The 14,844-nt window shown below is 41.2% G+C and overlaps 1 protein-coding gene across 1 annotated transcript in view; it reads right to left on the bottom strand.

Annotated features, from left to right (window-relative positions):
* LOC128686986 (coiled-coil domain-containing protein AGAP005037) overlaps nucleotides 1-14,844 on the bottom strand; it is a gene marked incomplete at its 5' end in the record, with an annotated part of 674,061 nt that overhangs the window by 513,069 nt on the left and 146,148 nt on the right. Inside the window, 1 exon segment of the mRNA XM_070082672.1 lies at nucleotides 5,471-5,485. Coding sequence (XP_069938773.1) covers nucleotides 5,471-5,485 — 15 coding nt within the window.

Raw genomic sequence — 14,844 nt, 5'->3', positions numbered from 1 at the left:
TGAAGGTGGGAGGATCACTGGATATGTTAGGTTGGGTTGGGTTGTTGTCTAGGATGAAGATGGGAGGATCACTGGATATGTTAGGTTGGGTTGGGGTGTTGTCTAGGATGAAGGTGGGAGGATCACTGGATATGTTAGGTTGGGTTGGGTTGTTGTCTAGGATGAAGATGGGAGGATCACTGGATATGTTAGGTTGGGTTGGGGTGTTGTCTAGGATGAAGGTGGGAGGATCACTGGATATGTTAGGTTGGGTTGGGTTGTTGTCTAGGATGAAGGTGGGAGGATCACTGGATATGTTAGGTTGGGTTGGGTTGTTGTCTAGGATGAAGGTGGGGGGATCACTGGATATGTTAGGTTGGGTTGGGGTGTTGTCTAGGATGAAGGTGGGAGGATCACTGGATATGTTAGGTTGGGTTGGGTTGTTGTCTAGGATGAAGGTGGGAGGATCACTGGATATGTTAGGTTGGGTTGGGTTGTTGTCTAGGATGAAGGTGGGAGGATCACTGGATATGTTAGGTTGGGTCGGGTTGTTGTCTAGGATGAAGGTGGGAGGATCACTGGATATGTTAGGTTGGGTCGGGTTGTTGTCTAGAATGAAGGTGGGAGGATCACTGGATATGTTAGGTTGGGTCGGGTTGTTGTCTAGAATGAAGGTGGGAGGATCACTGGATATGTTAGGTTGGGTCGGGTTGTTGTCTAGAATGAAGGTGGGAGGATCACTGGATATGTTAGGTTGGGTCGGGTTGTTGTCTAGAATGAAGGTGGGAGGATCACTGGATATGTTAGGTTGGGTTGGGGTGTTGTCTAGGATGAAGGTGGGAGGATCACTGGATATGTTAGGTTGGGTCGGGTTGTTGTCTAGAATGAAGGTGGGAGGATCACTGGATATGTTAGGTTGGGTCGGGTTGTTGTCTAGAATGAAGGTGGGAGGATCACTGGATATGTTAGGTTGGGTCGGGTTGTTGTCTAGGATGAAGGTGGGAGGATCACTGGATATGTTAGGTTGGGTCGGGCTGTTGTCTAGGATGAAGGTGGGAGGATCACTGGATATGTTAGGTTGGGTCGGGTTGTTGTCTAGGATGAAGGTGGGAGGATCACTGGACATATTTACCGAGTCAAGGTGTCTTTAGGCCTCTTAACAATGATGTTGAGGAAGGGAAGTAAACAAGATACTCTCAGTATATAAGAAAACAGAAGAAAAGCTTCACAGTAGGCCTATTGGTCCATGTTAGGCAGGAATGGAGAAGCGAGTAATTCAAGTCAGAAGAAAGGTGAAATAAATTCTAGAAGACAGTTCGAGAAATGAGGAGAGAAGTTCAGGGTCATATCATGAGTGTCCTGAAGATCAGGACATTTGGCAATACTTAGAAAGACAAACACCTACTGGAACAAAGCTGGGACTAAGATTCATGTTAGGAAAGTTGTGTATAAGAGCTGAGTCAACAACACAGTATTTCTAAAGGTTAGAAGGTTGTTAGAGAGGTTGTGTATAAGAGCTGAGTCAACAACACAGTATTTCTAAAGGTTAGAAGGTTGTTAGAGAGGTTGTGTATAAGAGCTGAGTCAACAACACAGTATTTCTAAAGGTTAGAAGGTTGTTAGAGAGGTTGTGTATAAGAGCTGAGTCAACAACACAGTATTTCTAAAGGTTAGAAGGTTGTTAGAGAGGTTGTGTATAAGAGCTGAGTCAACAACACAGTATTTCTAAAGGTTAGAAGGTTGTTAGAGAGGTTGTGTATAAGAGCTGAGTCAACAACACAGTATTTCTAAAGGTTAGAAGGTTGTTAGAGAGGTTGTGTATAAGAGCTGAGTCAACAACACAGTATTTCTAAAGGTTAGAAGGTTGTTAGAGAGGTTGTGTATAAGAGCTGAGTCAACAACACAGTATTTCTAAAGGTTAGAAGGTTGTTAGAGAGGTTGTGTATAAGAGCTGAGTCAACAACACAGTATTTCTAAAGGTTAGAAGGTTGTTAGAGAGGTTGTGTATAAGAGCTGAGTCAACAACACAGTATTTCTAAAGGTTAGAAGGTTGTTAGAGAGGTTGTGTATAAGAGCTGAGTCAACAACACAGTATTTCTAAAGGTTAGAAGGTTGTTAGAGAGGTTGTGTATAAGAGCTGAGTCAGAAGACGGTGTCTGTAAAAGTTAGAAGGGCAGACAGTTTTAGCAATTGACCAATTTATTTAATAGCTTTGATCTCTAAAGAAAAGAGAGATGTTACTGATGTTACTGACAATTTACGTCCTCTCTTTCTACTCTCTGCTCTCCTGGTTTTGATCTTGCTAAATGTTTCCCTATTATATGTTCTACTCTGCTTTCTATGGCCCTCCTAGAATTCACAAGTTTGTTGCTCCAGTAAGCCCCCATCATTACCTTTAATGGCTGTCTCTCATCCTCTTAGCTGATAGCTCACCTCCGTCACTTCATCCTACTTGTAAGATGCTAAATTTTGATGCAGTCTCTCTTTACTAATATCCCTCTTGATAATGTTCTCAGAGGGAAGGTCAGTGAGGGAAGGGAGCAGAGAAAGCTATAACATCTCCTTGTAGCTAATAACGTATTTCTTGATTTTATTAGCCATTCTGTGGATTTCAACTCATTTTTCTTCCACGACAATTTTTCTTGGCAAGCCTTCAGTGTTGCTAAGGGTTTACCTCTCTCTCTTGCTCTTGCTAACCTTCAAATGCAATATTTCCAGACAGTTGTATTTGCAAGCAATGATGTAGGTCCTTCTGTCTCTCTGGCTTCACTATGTAAATGATGTGTCTGCTCTCTGGCCACGTACTCCTAGTCTCTTCCAACCCTCCCTTGTTGTCCTCAATCTTGATCCATCTACCAAGTTCAAAGTTAAATGGAAATAAAACTTGCCTCTTTGATGTTCAAATCCACTGTTCCGTGCCACGTTATTTTTCTTTTTCCCTCAACTACATGCCTATGTGGCAGCGTTCTGTTTCATTAGTGGTGGTGACAGTCATAACACGAACTGATCCTCTGTTAAAACTGGTGATGACAGTCATAACATGAACTGATCCTCTGTTAAAACTGGTGATGACAGTCATAACATGAACTGATCCTCTGTTAAAACTGGTGATGACAGTCATAACATGAACTGATCCTCTGTTAAAACTGGTGATGACAGTCATAACACGAACTGATCCTCTGTTAAAACTGGTGGTGACAGTCATAACATGAACTGATCCTCTGTTAAAACTGGTGGTGACAGTCATAACACGAACTGATCCTCTGTTAAAACTGGTGGTGACAGTCATAACACGAACTGGTCTCTCACTCTTGTAGCTTTCACAGATGGATGTTAATAAGGTTCTTACACATAAATCTTAGTCCCATTTTGTTTGTGTTGATGATCGTTCTGCTCAATACATTGTCATATAAAAAGAATCAACCCACAAGGAGAGGAAAAAAAATTGTTGTGTACAATCCACCTCGGTGTGAGGTTCTCCTCAGGAGAATCTGCTGAAGACGGCCTCAGACCTTCGTCGAAATATAAAAAACACATTTGTTCCATCTTCGTTTCAATGTACGATGATTTCTTTTATTTGACAAGTGTTCATTTAACTGTGATGTTCCAGCATAATATCAAATGTTCTGAGCTTCAGAACATTCTTGACATGACATAACCTTAGCCTTCTTACCTCTTGACTTCACATTCTCTGCGTCTTGATGCTTACTTCTTCCTTCTTTCCTAGCATGGGCCAGTTGGCCTACTGTTGTGCTCCCTCCTTCTTCTCTTTCTACATCAGCATCTACAGTAAAGTGTGATGACGGAGTGGAGGTAACACAAGTTCTCCATTCCCTCGAGATGTAATGTGTCATCTCACTTAGTCTCCCACTAAAACTACTACTGATATTACTTTCTGACCTATTTTTAAGCTTTCTTACTCCCACCTTCCTCTCTCATTACCTACTTTACTTCATACATAGTTAGTTTCTGTTAAAAAAAAGGAACAGTAACTATTCAATAGCATAAGGTATCAAATTTTGCTAGGAAAAATTGTTTTCTGGTTTTTTCTCTATTTTCTGGCTCAACTGTGACTTGATAATGATCTAGGAGGGACCATTACGTTGTCTGCGTTATTGCTGAATTGTTCCAGTCACTGTATTGTTCCAGTCACTGTATTGTTCCAGTCACTGCATTGTTCCAGTCACTGTATTGTTCCAGTCACTGTATTGTTCCAGTCACAGTATTGTTCCAGTCACAGTATTGTTCCAGTCACTGTATTGTTCCAGTCACAGTATTGTTCCAGTCACTGTATTGTTCCAGTCACAGTATTGTTCCAGTCACAGTATTGTTCCAGTCACTGTATTGTTCCAGTCACAGTATTGTTCCAGTCACTGTATTGTTCCAGTCACAGTATTGTTCCAGTCACAGTATTGTTCCAGTCACTGTATTGTTCCAGTCACAGTATTGTTCCAGTCACAGTATTGTTCCAGTCACTGTATTGTTCCAGTCACTGTATTGTTCCAGTCACAGTATTGTTCCAGTCACAATATTGTTCCAGTCACAGTATTGTTCCAGTCACAGTATTGTTCCAGTCACAGTATTGTTCCAGTCACAATATTGTTCCAGTCACAGTATTGTTCCAGTCACAATATTGTGACTTTCACTCTCCTTCGTAGTTAATGTTGAATTTTAATTTTAACGGACAAAATAATGAAACACTGAAGAAATGTTTAAGGCAAATGGGTAATATTTAAGGGATTCAGGTAGGTAATATTTAAGGAAGGCAGGTGGGTAATATTTCAGGAAGGCAGGTAGGTAATATTTAAGGAAGGCAGATGGTTAATATTTAAGGAAGGCGGATGGTTAATATTTAAGGAAGGCAGGTGGTTAATATTTAAGGTAGATGGTTAATATTTAAGGAAGGCAGGTGGGTAATATTTAAGGAAGGCAGGTGGGTAATATTTAAGGAAGGCAGGTGGGTAATATTTAAGGAAGGCAGGTGGGTAATATTTAAGGAAGGCAGGTGGTTAATATTTAAGGAAGGGTAAGGGTAGTGCAGCTAGGCAAGGAAGGGTAAGGGTAGTGCAGCTAGGTAAGGAAGGGTAAGGGTAGTGCAGCTAGGTAAGGAAGGGTAAGGGTAGTGCAGCTAGGTAAGGAAGGGTAAGGGTAGTGCAGCTAGGTAAGGAAGGGTAAGGGTAGTGCAGCTAGGTAAGGAAGGGTAAGGGTAGTGCAGCTAGGTAAGGAAGGGTAAGGGTAGTGCAGCTAGGTAAGGAAGGGTAAGGGTAGTGCAGCTAGGTAAGGAAGGGTAAGGGTAGTGCAGCTAGGTAAGGAAGGGTAAGGGTAGTGCAGCTAGGTAAGGAAGGGTAAGGGTAGTGCAGCTAGGTAAGGAAGGGTAAGGGTAGTGCAGCTAGGTAAGGAAGGGTAAGGGTAGTGCAGCTAGGTAAGGAAGGGTAAGGGTAGTGCAGCTAGGTAAGGGACAACATGCAACTGATGGATCATAAGCACTGACCTCTCCAGTCTTCGGCTGGTGTGTTGAATAAAGAGCGAATAACTTTAGTGGCGGTATATATATAAATAACTTTAGTGGCACTATATATATAAATATCAAAGTCAGAAAGAAATATACACAATATTATATAAATAATGATGCATGGATGCATAGCTTGAGATATAAGATGAACACAGATCAATTAAGGAATATTATAATCTAGGATGGTTATACTGTATTTAATATGCCTTATATGTACAAGTCACTATATATATATATATATATATATATATATATATATATATATATATATATATATATATATATATATATATATATATATATATATATATATATATAATAATTATTAACCATTACCACAACTATATAAATAATTTTAGATATATTAAAAATTTACATTTCATATATATATATATATATATATATATATATATATATATATATATATATATATATATATATATATATATATATATATATATATATATATATATATATATATATATATATATATATATATATATATATATATATATATATATATATATATATATATATATATATATATATATATATATATACGAGAAAACACGTACAGATTCTTCTAAGAACACATAGACAGGCCAAATCTAATTACCTGAATCAGATCACTTATTTTTTCTCCGGAAAACAAATACATTACGATACAAGGTATTGTATAGGTCAATACAGTAAGAGGTCGCTGTAGATGTAAACATCTGAGGTAAGGGAGAGAGAGAACGACGGAAGAGAGCGATTATGGTGTTACACGTAGCTGTACATAGTTATTGCCTCCCCATTTATCCATCTTCCTATTATCCCAATAACCAATAAAGAACTTAAATACTCTCATCTGAATATCGCACTGACGTGAACAGTGAAAAAAAAGCAGAATTCAGCAGCATTTTTTATTAGTACAATGTCTGTCTTTGTATAGAACTTGAGTAAGTTCTCTCACTTATTTAAGTTCTATACATTGCAAAACGTTGCCCCAATAAAAACTTGTTTTGCAAAGTGTGTTTTTCTTGACAGCAATTGTTGACGCTTGAACTTGAGCAACATTACATGACTCTCAAGGAATTACTTGAATAGTCAATGACACTCGACAAAATTCAGAAATATCTGTTGGTATTTCGGAAGTGTGTGTGTGGCATTTTTCCAGAATTAGATCACTTCACGCATATCTGCAAGTATTTGTTACCATTTATGGTGGAAAGAATATGACAAGATTTTAGAGTGCTTCTCTGCCACGGCTCTGAGGGGTACTGAAATGTTGTAAAATATTCACTTAAATCAGGTTTATATATCAGGATTATAATGTGTTGTGTGTGAGGGATGGAGAAGCTATCTGTATGTGAGATGATGAGGAAGTGCAAGGAGACGATGGGTAGTGGATGGGAGTGGGAGAGGAGAGGGAGAGTGGGAATGAATACACGTAGAGAGAGAGGGATCTTCAAGGTCACACAAGGGGACAAAACAGCCGTAATCCAACTAATCAGGAACTCCAAGGAAACAGAGCTAATTTCCTCATCTAATTTACTATTGTGAGATTGGTGGTTGATGGAGTGTCTCTCTCTTCCCCATGAGTGTATGTTGTGAGGGGAGACGCACCTTACTACAGTGGTTGAGGCACAGTCAACCCTTCCCACTGATTGTTGTGAGGGGAGACGCACCTTACTACAGTGGTTGAGGCACAGTCAACCCTTCCCACTGATTGTTGTGAGGGGAGACGCACCTTACTACAGTGGTTGAGGCACAGTCAACCCTTCCCACTGATTGTTGTGAGGGAAGACACACCTTACTACAGTGGTTGAGGCACAGTCAACCCTTCCCACTGATTGTTGTGAGGGAAGACACACCTTACTACAGTGGTTGAGGCACAGTCAACCCTTCCCACTGATTGTTGTGAGGGAAGACACACCTTACTACAGTGGTTGAGGCACAGTCAACCCTTCCCACTGATTGTTGTGAGGGAAGACACACCTTACTACAGTGGTTGAAGTACAATCAACCCCTCCCCCTGATTGTTGCGAGGAGACGCACCTTACTACAGTGGTTGAGGCACAGTCAACCCTTCCCACTGATTGTTGTGAGGGAAGACACACCTTACTACAGTGGTTGAGGTACAATCAACCCTTCCCACTGATTGTTGTGAGGGAAGACACACCTTACTACAGTGGTTGAAGTACAGTCAACCCTTCCCACTGATTGTTGTGAGGGAAGACACACCTTACTACAGTGGTTGAGGTACAATCAACCCCTCCCCCTGATTGTTGTGAAGGAAGACACCTTACTACAGTGGTTGAGACACAGTCAACCCTTCCCACTGATTGTTGTGAGGGAAGACACACCTTACTACAGTGGTTGAAGTACAATCAACCCCTCCCCCTGACTGTTGTGAAGGAAGACACCTTACTACAGTGGTTGAGGCACAGTCAACCCTTCCCACTGATTGTTGTGAAGGAAGACACACCTTACTACAGTGGTTGAGGTACAGTCAACCCTTCCCACTGATTGTTGTGAGGGAAGACACACCTTACTACAGTGTTTGAGGTACAATCAACCCCTCCCCTTGATTGTTGCGAGGAGACGCACCTTACTACAGTGGTTGAGGTACAATCAACCCCTCCCCCTGATTGTTGTGAGGGAAGACACACCTTACTACAGTGGTTGAGGTACAATCAACCCCTCCCCCTGATTGTTGTGAGGAGACGCACCTTACTACAGTGGTTGAGGTACAGCCAACCCCTCCCCCTGAGTGTTGTGAGGAGACGCACCTTACTACAGTGGTTGAGGTACAATCAACCCCTCCCCCTGATTGTTGCAAGGTGAGAGACCTTACTAAAGTGGTTCAAGATACATGCTTCATGAAGTGATTAAAGAGACCTGCTACCTGACCTGGCTGTGGTGATAGTCAGAATTAAAGGTATCTTGGAGCTGTTTACACACTCAGTGTCTCATTCTTTATATATTATCCTCACAACACCCCGTCAAGGGGTGCCAGCTGCCTGGTGCCAGCAACTCTAAGGTAAAGTGATCCACGTGACCCAGGTGATGTATATTATTAGTGCTTAGTGACAAGACTGGCAGGGAAGAGAATGCAAGTGTAGCCAGGCCTAATTAATGTGCCTAGCGAGTTGTCAGGAGTCTGCACCTTGGTATATTAGTGACTGTAGTGAGTGGCCAGGAGTCTGCACCTTGGTATATTAGTGACTGTAGTGAGTGGCCAGGAGTCTGCACCTTGGTATATTAGTGACTGTAGTGAGTGGCCAGGAGTCTGCACCTTGGTATATTAGTGACTGTAGTGAGTGGCCAGGAGTCTGCACCTTGGTATATTAGTGACTGTAGTGAGTGGCCAGGAGTCTGCACCTTGGTATATTAGTGACTGTAGTGAGTGGCCAGGAGTCTGCACCTTGGTATATTAGTGACTGTAGTGAGTGGCCAGGAGTCTGCACCTTGGTATATTAGTGACTGTAGTGAGTGGCCAGGAGTCTGCACCTTGGTATATTAGTGACTGTAGTGAGTGGCCAGGAGTCTGCACCTTGGTATATTAGTGACTGTAGTGAGTGGCCAGGAGTCTGCACCTTGGTATATTAGTGACTGTAGTGAGTGGCCAGGAGTCTGCACCTTGGTATATTAGTGACTGTAGTGAGTGGCCAGGAGTCTGCACCTTGGTATATTAGTGACTGTAGTGAGTGGCCAGGAGTCTGCACCTTGGTATATTAGTGACTGTAGTGAGTGGCCAGGAGTCTGCACCTTGGTATATTAGTGACTGTAGTGAGTGGCCAGGAGTCTGCACCTTAGTATATTAGTGACTGTAGTGAGTGGCCAGGAATCTGCACCTTGGTATATTAGTGACTGTAGTGAGTGGCCAGGAGTCTGCACCTTGGTATATTAGTGACTGTAGTGAGTGGCCAGGAGTCTGCACCTTGGTATATTAGTGACTGTAGTGAGTGGCCAGGAGTCTGCACCTTGGTATATTAGTGACTGTAGTGAGTGGCCAGGAGTCTGCACCTTGGTATATTAGTGACTGTAGTGAGTGGCCAGGAGTCTGCACCTTGGTATATTAGTGACTGTAGTGAGTGGCCAGGAGTCTGCACCTTAGTATATTAGTGACTGTAGTGAGTGGCCAGGAATCTGCACCTTGGTATATTAGTGACTGTAGTGAGTGGCCAGGAATCTGCACCTTGGTATATTAGTGACTGTAGTGAGTGGCCAGGAGTCTGCACCTTGGTATATTAGTGACTGTAGTGAGTGGCCAGGAGTCTGCACCTTGGTATATTAGTGACTGTAGTGAGTGGCCAGGAGTCTGCACCTTGGTATATTAGTGACTGTAGTGAGTGGCCAGGAGTCTGCACCTTAGTATATTAGTGACTGTAGTGAGTGGCCAGGAATCTGCACCTTGGTATATTAGTGACTGTAGTGAGTGGCCAGGAATCTGCACCTTGGTATATTAGTGACTGTAGTGAGTGGCCAGGGGTCTGCACCTTGGTATATTAGTGACTGTAGTGAGTGGCCAGGAGTCTGCACCTTGGTATATTAGTGACTGTAGTGAGTGGCCAGGAATCTGCACCTTGGTATATTAGTGACTGTAGTGAGTGGCCAGGAGTCTGCACCTTGGTATATTAGTGACTGTAGTGAGTGGCCAGGAGTCTGCACCTTGGTATATTAGTGACTGAAGTGAGTGGCCAGGAGTCTGCACCTTGGTATACTAGTGACTGTAGTGAGTGGCCAGGAGTCTGCACCTTGGTATATTAGTGACTGTAGTGAGTGGCCAGGAGTCTGCACCTTGGTATATTAGTGACTGTAGTGAGTGGCCAGGAGTCTGCACCTTGGTATATTAGTGACTGTAGTGAGTGGCCAGGAGTCTGCACCTTGGTATATTAGTGACTGTAGTGAGTGACCAGGAGTCTGCACCTTGGTATATTAGTGACTGTAGTGAGTGGCCAGGAGTCTGCACCTTGGTATATTAGTGACTGTAGTGAGTGGCCAGGAGTCTGCACCTTGGTATATTAGTGACTGTAGTGAGTGGCCAGGAGTCTGCACCTTGGTATATTAGTGACTGTAGTGAGTGGCCAGGAGTCTGCACCTTGGTATATTAGTGACTGTAGTGAGTGGCCAGGAGTCTGCACCTTGGTATATTAGTGACTGTAGTGAGTGGCCAGGAGTCTGCACCTTGGTATATTAGTGACTGTAGTGAGTGGCCAGGAGTCTGCACCTTGGTATATTAGTGACTGTAGTGAGTGGCCAGGAGTCTGCACCTTGGTATATTAGTGACTGTAGTGAGTGGCCAGGAGTCTGCACCTTGGTGTATTAGTGACTGTAGTGAGTGGCCAGGAGTCTGCACCTTGGTATATTAGTGACTGTAGTGAGTGGCCAGGAGTCTGCACCTTGGTATATTAGTGACTGTAGTGAGTGGCCAGGAGTCTGCACCTTGGTACATTACTGACTGTAGTGAGTGGCCAGGAGTCTGCACCTTGGTACATTACTGACTGTAGTGAGTGGCCAGGAGTCTGCACCTTGGTACATTACTGACTGTAGTGAGTGGCCAGGAGTCTGCACTGTGGTATATCATCACACTTCTCTGATTGGCTGATAGTTATGGCTAATCTGCCACTTTCTGTGGTTCTAGGGGGCAGAGCTCGGCATAATCTGCCACTTTCTGTGGTTCTAGGGGGCAGAGCTCGGCATAATCTGCCACTTTCTGTGGTTCTAGGGGGCAGAGCTCGGCATATGCTAACCCCTTTTCACACATTTTAATCTTGGAGTTCAAAAACACGCGTGACAAGAGAGAAAATGAGAGTGTATGGGAGATCTTTGCATGTTTGTGGAACTAAAGCAAGATAATTTCACCTGCCTGGCGACTTTATCAAGAGAGAGGGCCCTAGGAGTGAGACAGAGGTAACTGGGGGTAGGACGGGTGTTTCTGAGAGTGGCAAGGGAATCCTTGGCAGTAGAATGGAGGCTCCTAAGAGCAGTACCAAAGTTGCTAAGTGCAGTACACAGGTTGCTAAGACAGTAGAGACTTTGCTAAGACAATACAGAGGTTGCTAAGACAATACGGAGGTTGCTAAGACAATACAGAGGTTGCTAACACAATAGAGAGGTTGCTAAGCCATTCAGAGGTTGCTAAGACAGTACAGAGGTTGCTAAGACGGTACAGAGGTTGCTAAGACAGTACAGAGGTTGCTAAGACGGTACAGAGGTTGCTAAGACAGTACAGAGGTTGCTAAGACAGTACATAGGTTGCTAAGACGGTACAGAGGTTGCTAAGACAGTACAGAGGTTGCTAAGACGGTACAGAGGTTGCTAAGACAGTACAGAGGTTGCTAAGACAGTAAAGAGGTTGCTACGACAATAGAGAGGTTGCTAAGACAGTACAGAGGTTGCTAAGACAATACAGAGGTTGCTAAGACAATACAGAGGTTGCTAAGATAATACAGAGGTTGCTAAGACAGTACAGAGGTTGCTAAAACAATACAGAGGTTGCTAAGACAATACAGAGGTTGCTAAGACAATCATAGGTTGCTAAGACAATACAGAGGTTGCTAAGACAATACAGAGGTTGCTAAGACGGTACAGAGGCTGCTAAGATAATACAGAGGTTGCTAAGACAGTACAGAGGTTGCTAAAACAATACAGAGGTTGCTAAGGCAATACAGAGGTTGCTATGACGGTACAGAGGTTGCTAAGACAGTACAGAGTTTGCTAAGACAGTACAGAGGTTGCTAAGACAATACAGAGGTTGCTAAGATAAGACAGAGGTTGTTAAGACAGTACAGAGGTTGCTAAGACAATACAGAGGTTGTTACGGCAGTACAGAGGTTGCTAAGACAGTACAGAGGTTGCTAAGATAATACAGAGGTTGCTAAGACAATACAGAGGTTGCTAAGACAATACAGAGGTTGCTAAGATAATACAGAGGTTGTTAAGACAGTACAGAGGTTGCTAAGACAATACAAAGGTTGCTAAGATAATACAAAGGTTGTTAAGACAGTACAGAGGTTGCTAAGACAATACAGAGGTTGCTAAGATAATACAGAGGTTGCTAAGACAGTACAGAGGTTGCTAAGACAATACAGAGGTTGCTAAGACAATACAGAGGTTGCTAAGATAATACAGAGGTTGCTAAGACAGTACAGAGGTTGCTAAGACAATACAGAGGTTGCTAAGATAATACAGAGGTTGTTAAGACAGCACAGAGGTTGCTAAGACAATACAGAGGTTGCTAAGACAATACAGAGGTTGCTAAGACAATACAGAGGTTGCTAAGACAATACAGAGGTTGCTAAGACAATACAGAGGTTGCTAAGATAATACAGAGGTTGTTAAGACAGCACAGAGGTTGCTAAGACAATACAGAGGTTGCTAAGACAATACAGAGGTTGCTAAGACAATACAGAGGTTGCTAAGACAATACAGAGGTTGCTAAGACAATACAGAGGTTGCTAAGACAATACAGAGGTTGCTAAGACAATACAGAGGTTGCTAAGACAGTACAGAGGTTGCTAAGACAATACAGAGGTTGCTAAGACAATACAGAGGTTGCTAAGATAATACAGAGGTTGCTAAGACAGTACAGAGGTTGCTAAGACAATACAGAGGTTGCTAAGATAATACAGAGGTTGTTAAGACAGCACAGAGGTTGCTAAGACAATACAGAGGTTGCTAAGACAATACAGAGGTTGCTAAGACAATACAGAGGTTGCTAAGACAATACAGAGGTTGCTAAGACAATACAGAGGTTGCTAAGAGCAGGACGCAGGATACTAGGTAGCAGACAGACAATGGCTTACCCCAGCTATCAACTACACCTTTATCAACTATTACTTATACTTCCAAGTTGTTTCAATTACAACTTTCCTCTATGTTTTATATACCTTAAAAGTCTGAAAATCATTATTTATATATATATATATATATATATATATATATATATATATATATATATGTCGTGCCGAATAGGCAGAACTTGCCATCTTGGCTTAAATATCAACGCTCATCTTGCCATATAGGACAAGAGAAAATGTGTGTATACAATAATTTCGCCAAAATCATGCTGAACGTAACGAAAAAAATATATTTCACTGTGTTTGTTTAGTATTAAATTATTGTAAACAAATCTAAAATATATTTAGTTGGGTTAGGCTAAAATAAATTGCGCTTGTTATAATAAGGTTAGGTAAGTTTTCTAAGTTCCTTTTGGTGCAAAATTAAAAATTTTTACATCAATATTAATGAAAAAAATGTATCTTTAAACGTATAAGAGAAATTTTTAGAAAGGACTTAATTTTGAATGAGTTCTTGCTAATTGACCAGTTTTACATATTCGGCACGACATATATATATATATATATATATATATATATATATATGTCGTGTCGAATAGGCAGAACTTGCGATCTTGGCTTAAATAGCAACGTTCATCTTGCCATATAGAACAAGTGAAAATTTGTGTATGCAATAATTTCGCCAAAATCATTCTGAACCTAACGAAAAAAACATATTTCACTGTGTTTGTTTAGTATTAAATTATTGTAAACAAATCTAAAATATATTTAGCTAGGTTAGGCTAAAATAAATTGTTCTTGTTATAATAAGGTTAGGCAAGTTTTCTAAAATTCTTTTGTTGCAAAATTAAAAATTTTTACATGAACATTTATGAAAAAAATATATCTTTAAACGTATAAGAGAAAATTTTCGAAAGGACTTAATTTTATTAAATGAGTTCTTGCTAATTGACCAGTTTTATATATTCGGCACGACATATATATATATATATATATATATATATATATATATATATATATATATATATATATATATATATATATATATATATATATATATATATATATATATATATATATATTTGTGTTAGTTTAACAAAGACAATTGGGCATAAACAAAGCAGAGGATGATCCAGAATGAACAAACGCCAACTTAGAGTGAGCTCTCAACAAAGACTTTATGAAATTGTTTGTTAAACCAACACAAAAAATATGGTTATAATAATAACCAGCGGAAGGCCTCGGTCAGATGACCAAAAGTTCCACCTGTGAGTCATCATATGACTAAGACCCGCTTCAGGAAACACATGTATTTCCTGACAAACCTTACCTACCTAACAAGAATGTTTCCTGACAAACCTTACCTACCTAACAAGTGTTTCCTGACAAACCTTACCTACCTAACAAGAGTGTTTCCTGACAAACCTTACCTACCTAACAAGTGTTTCCTGACAAACCTTACCTACCTAACAAGAATGTTTCCTGACAAACCTTACCTACCTAACAAGTGTTTCCTGACAAACCTTACCTACCTAACAAGAATGTTTCCTGACAAACCTTACCTAC

Source organism: Cherax quadricarinatus, chromosome 7 (genome assembly GCF_038502225.1).
Source record: "Cherax quadricarinatus isolate ZL_2023a chromosome 7, ASM3850222v1, whole genome shotgun sequence".
Taxonomy (NCBI): Eukaryota; Metazoa; Arthropoda; class Malacostraca; order Decapoda; family Parastacidae; genus Cherax; species Cherax quadricarinatus.
This window is presented reverse-complemented; position numbering and strand designations above follow the sequence as displayed.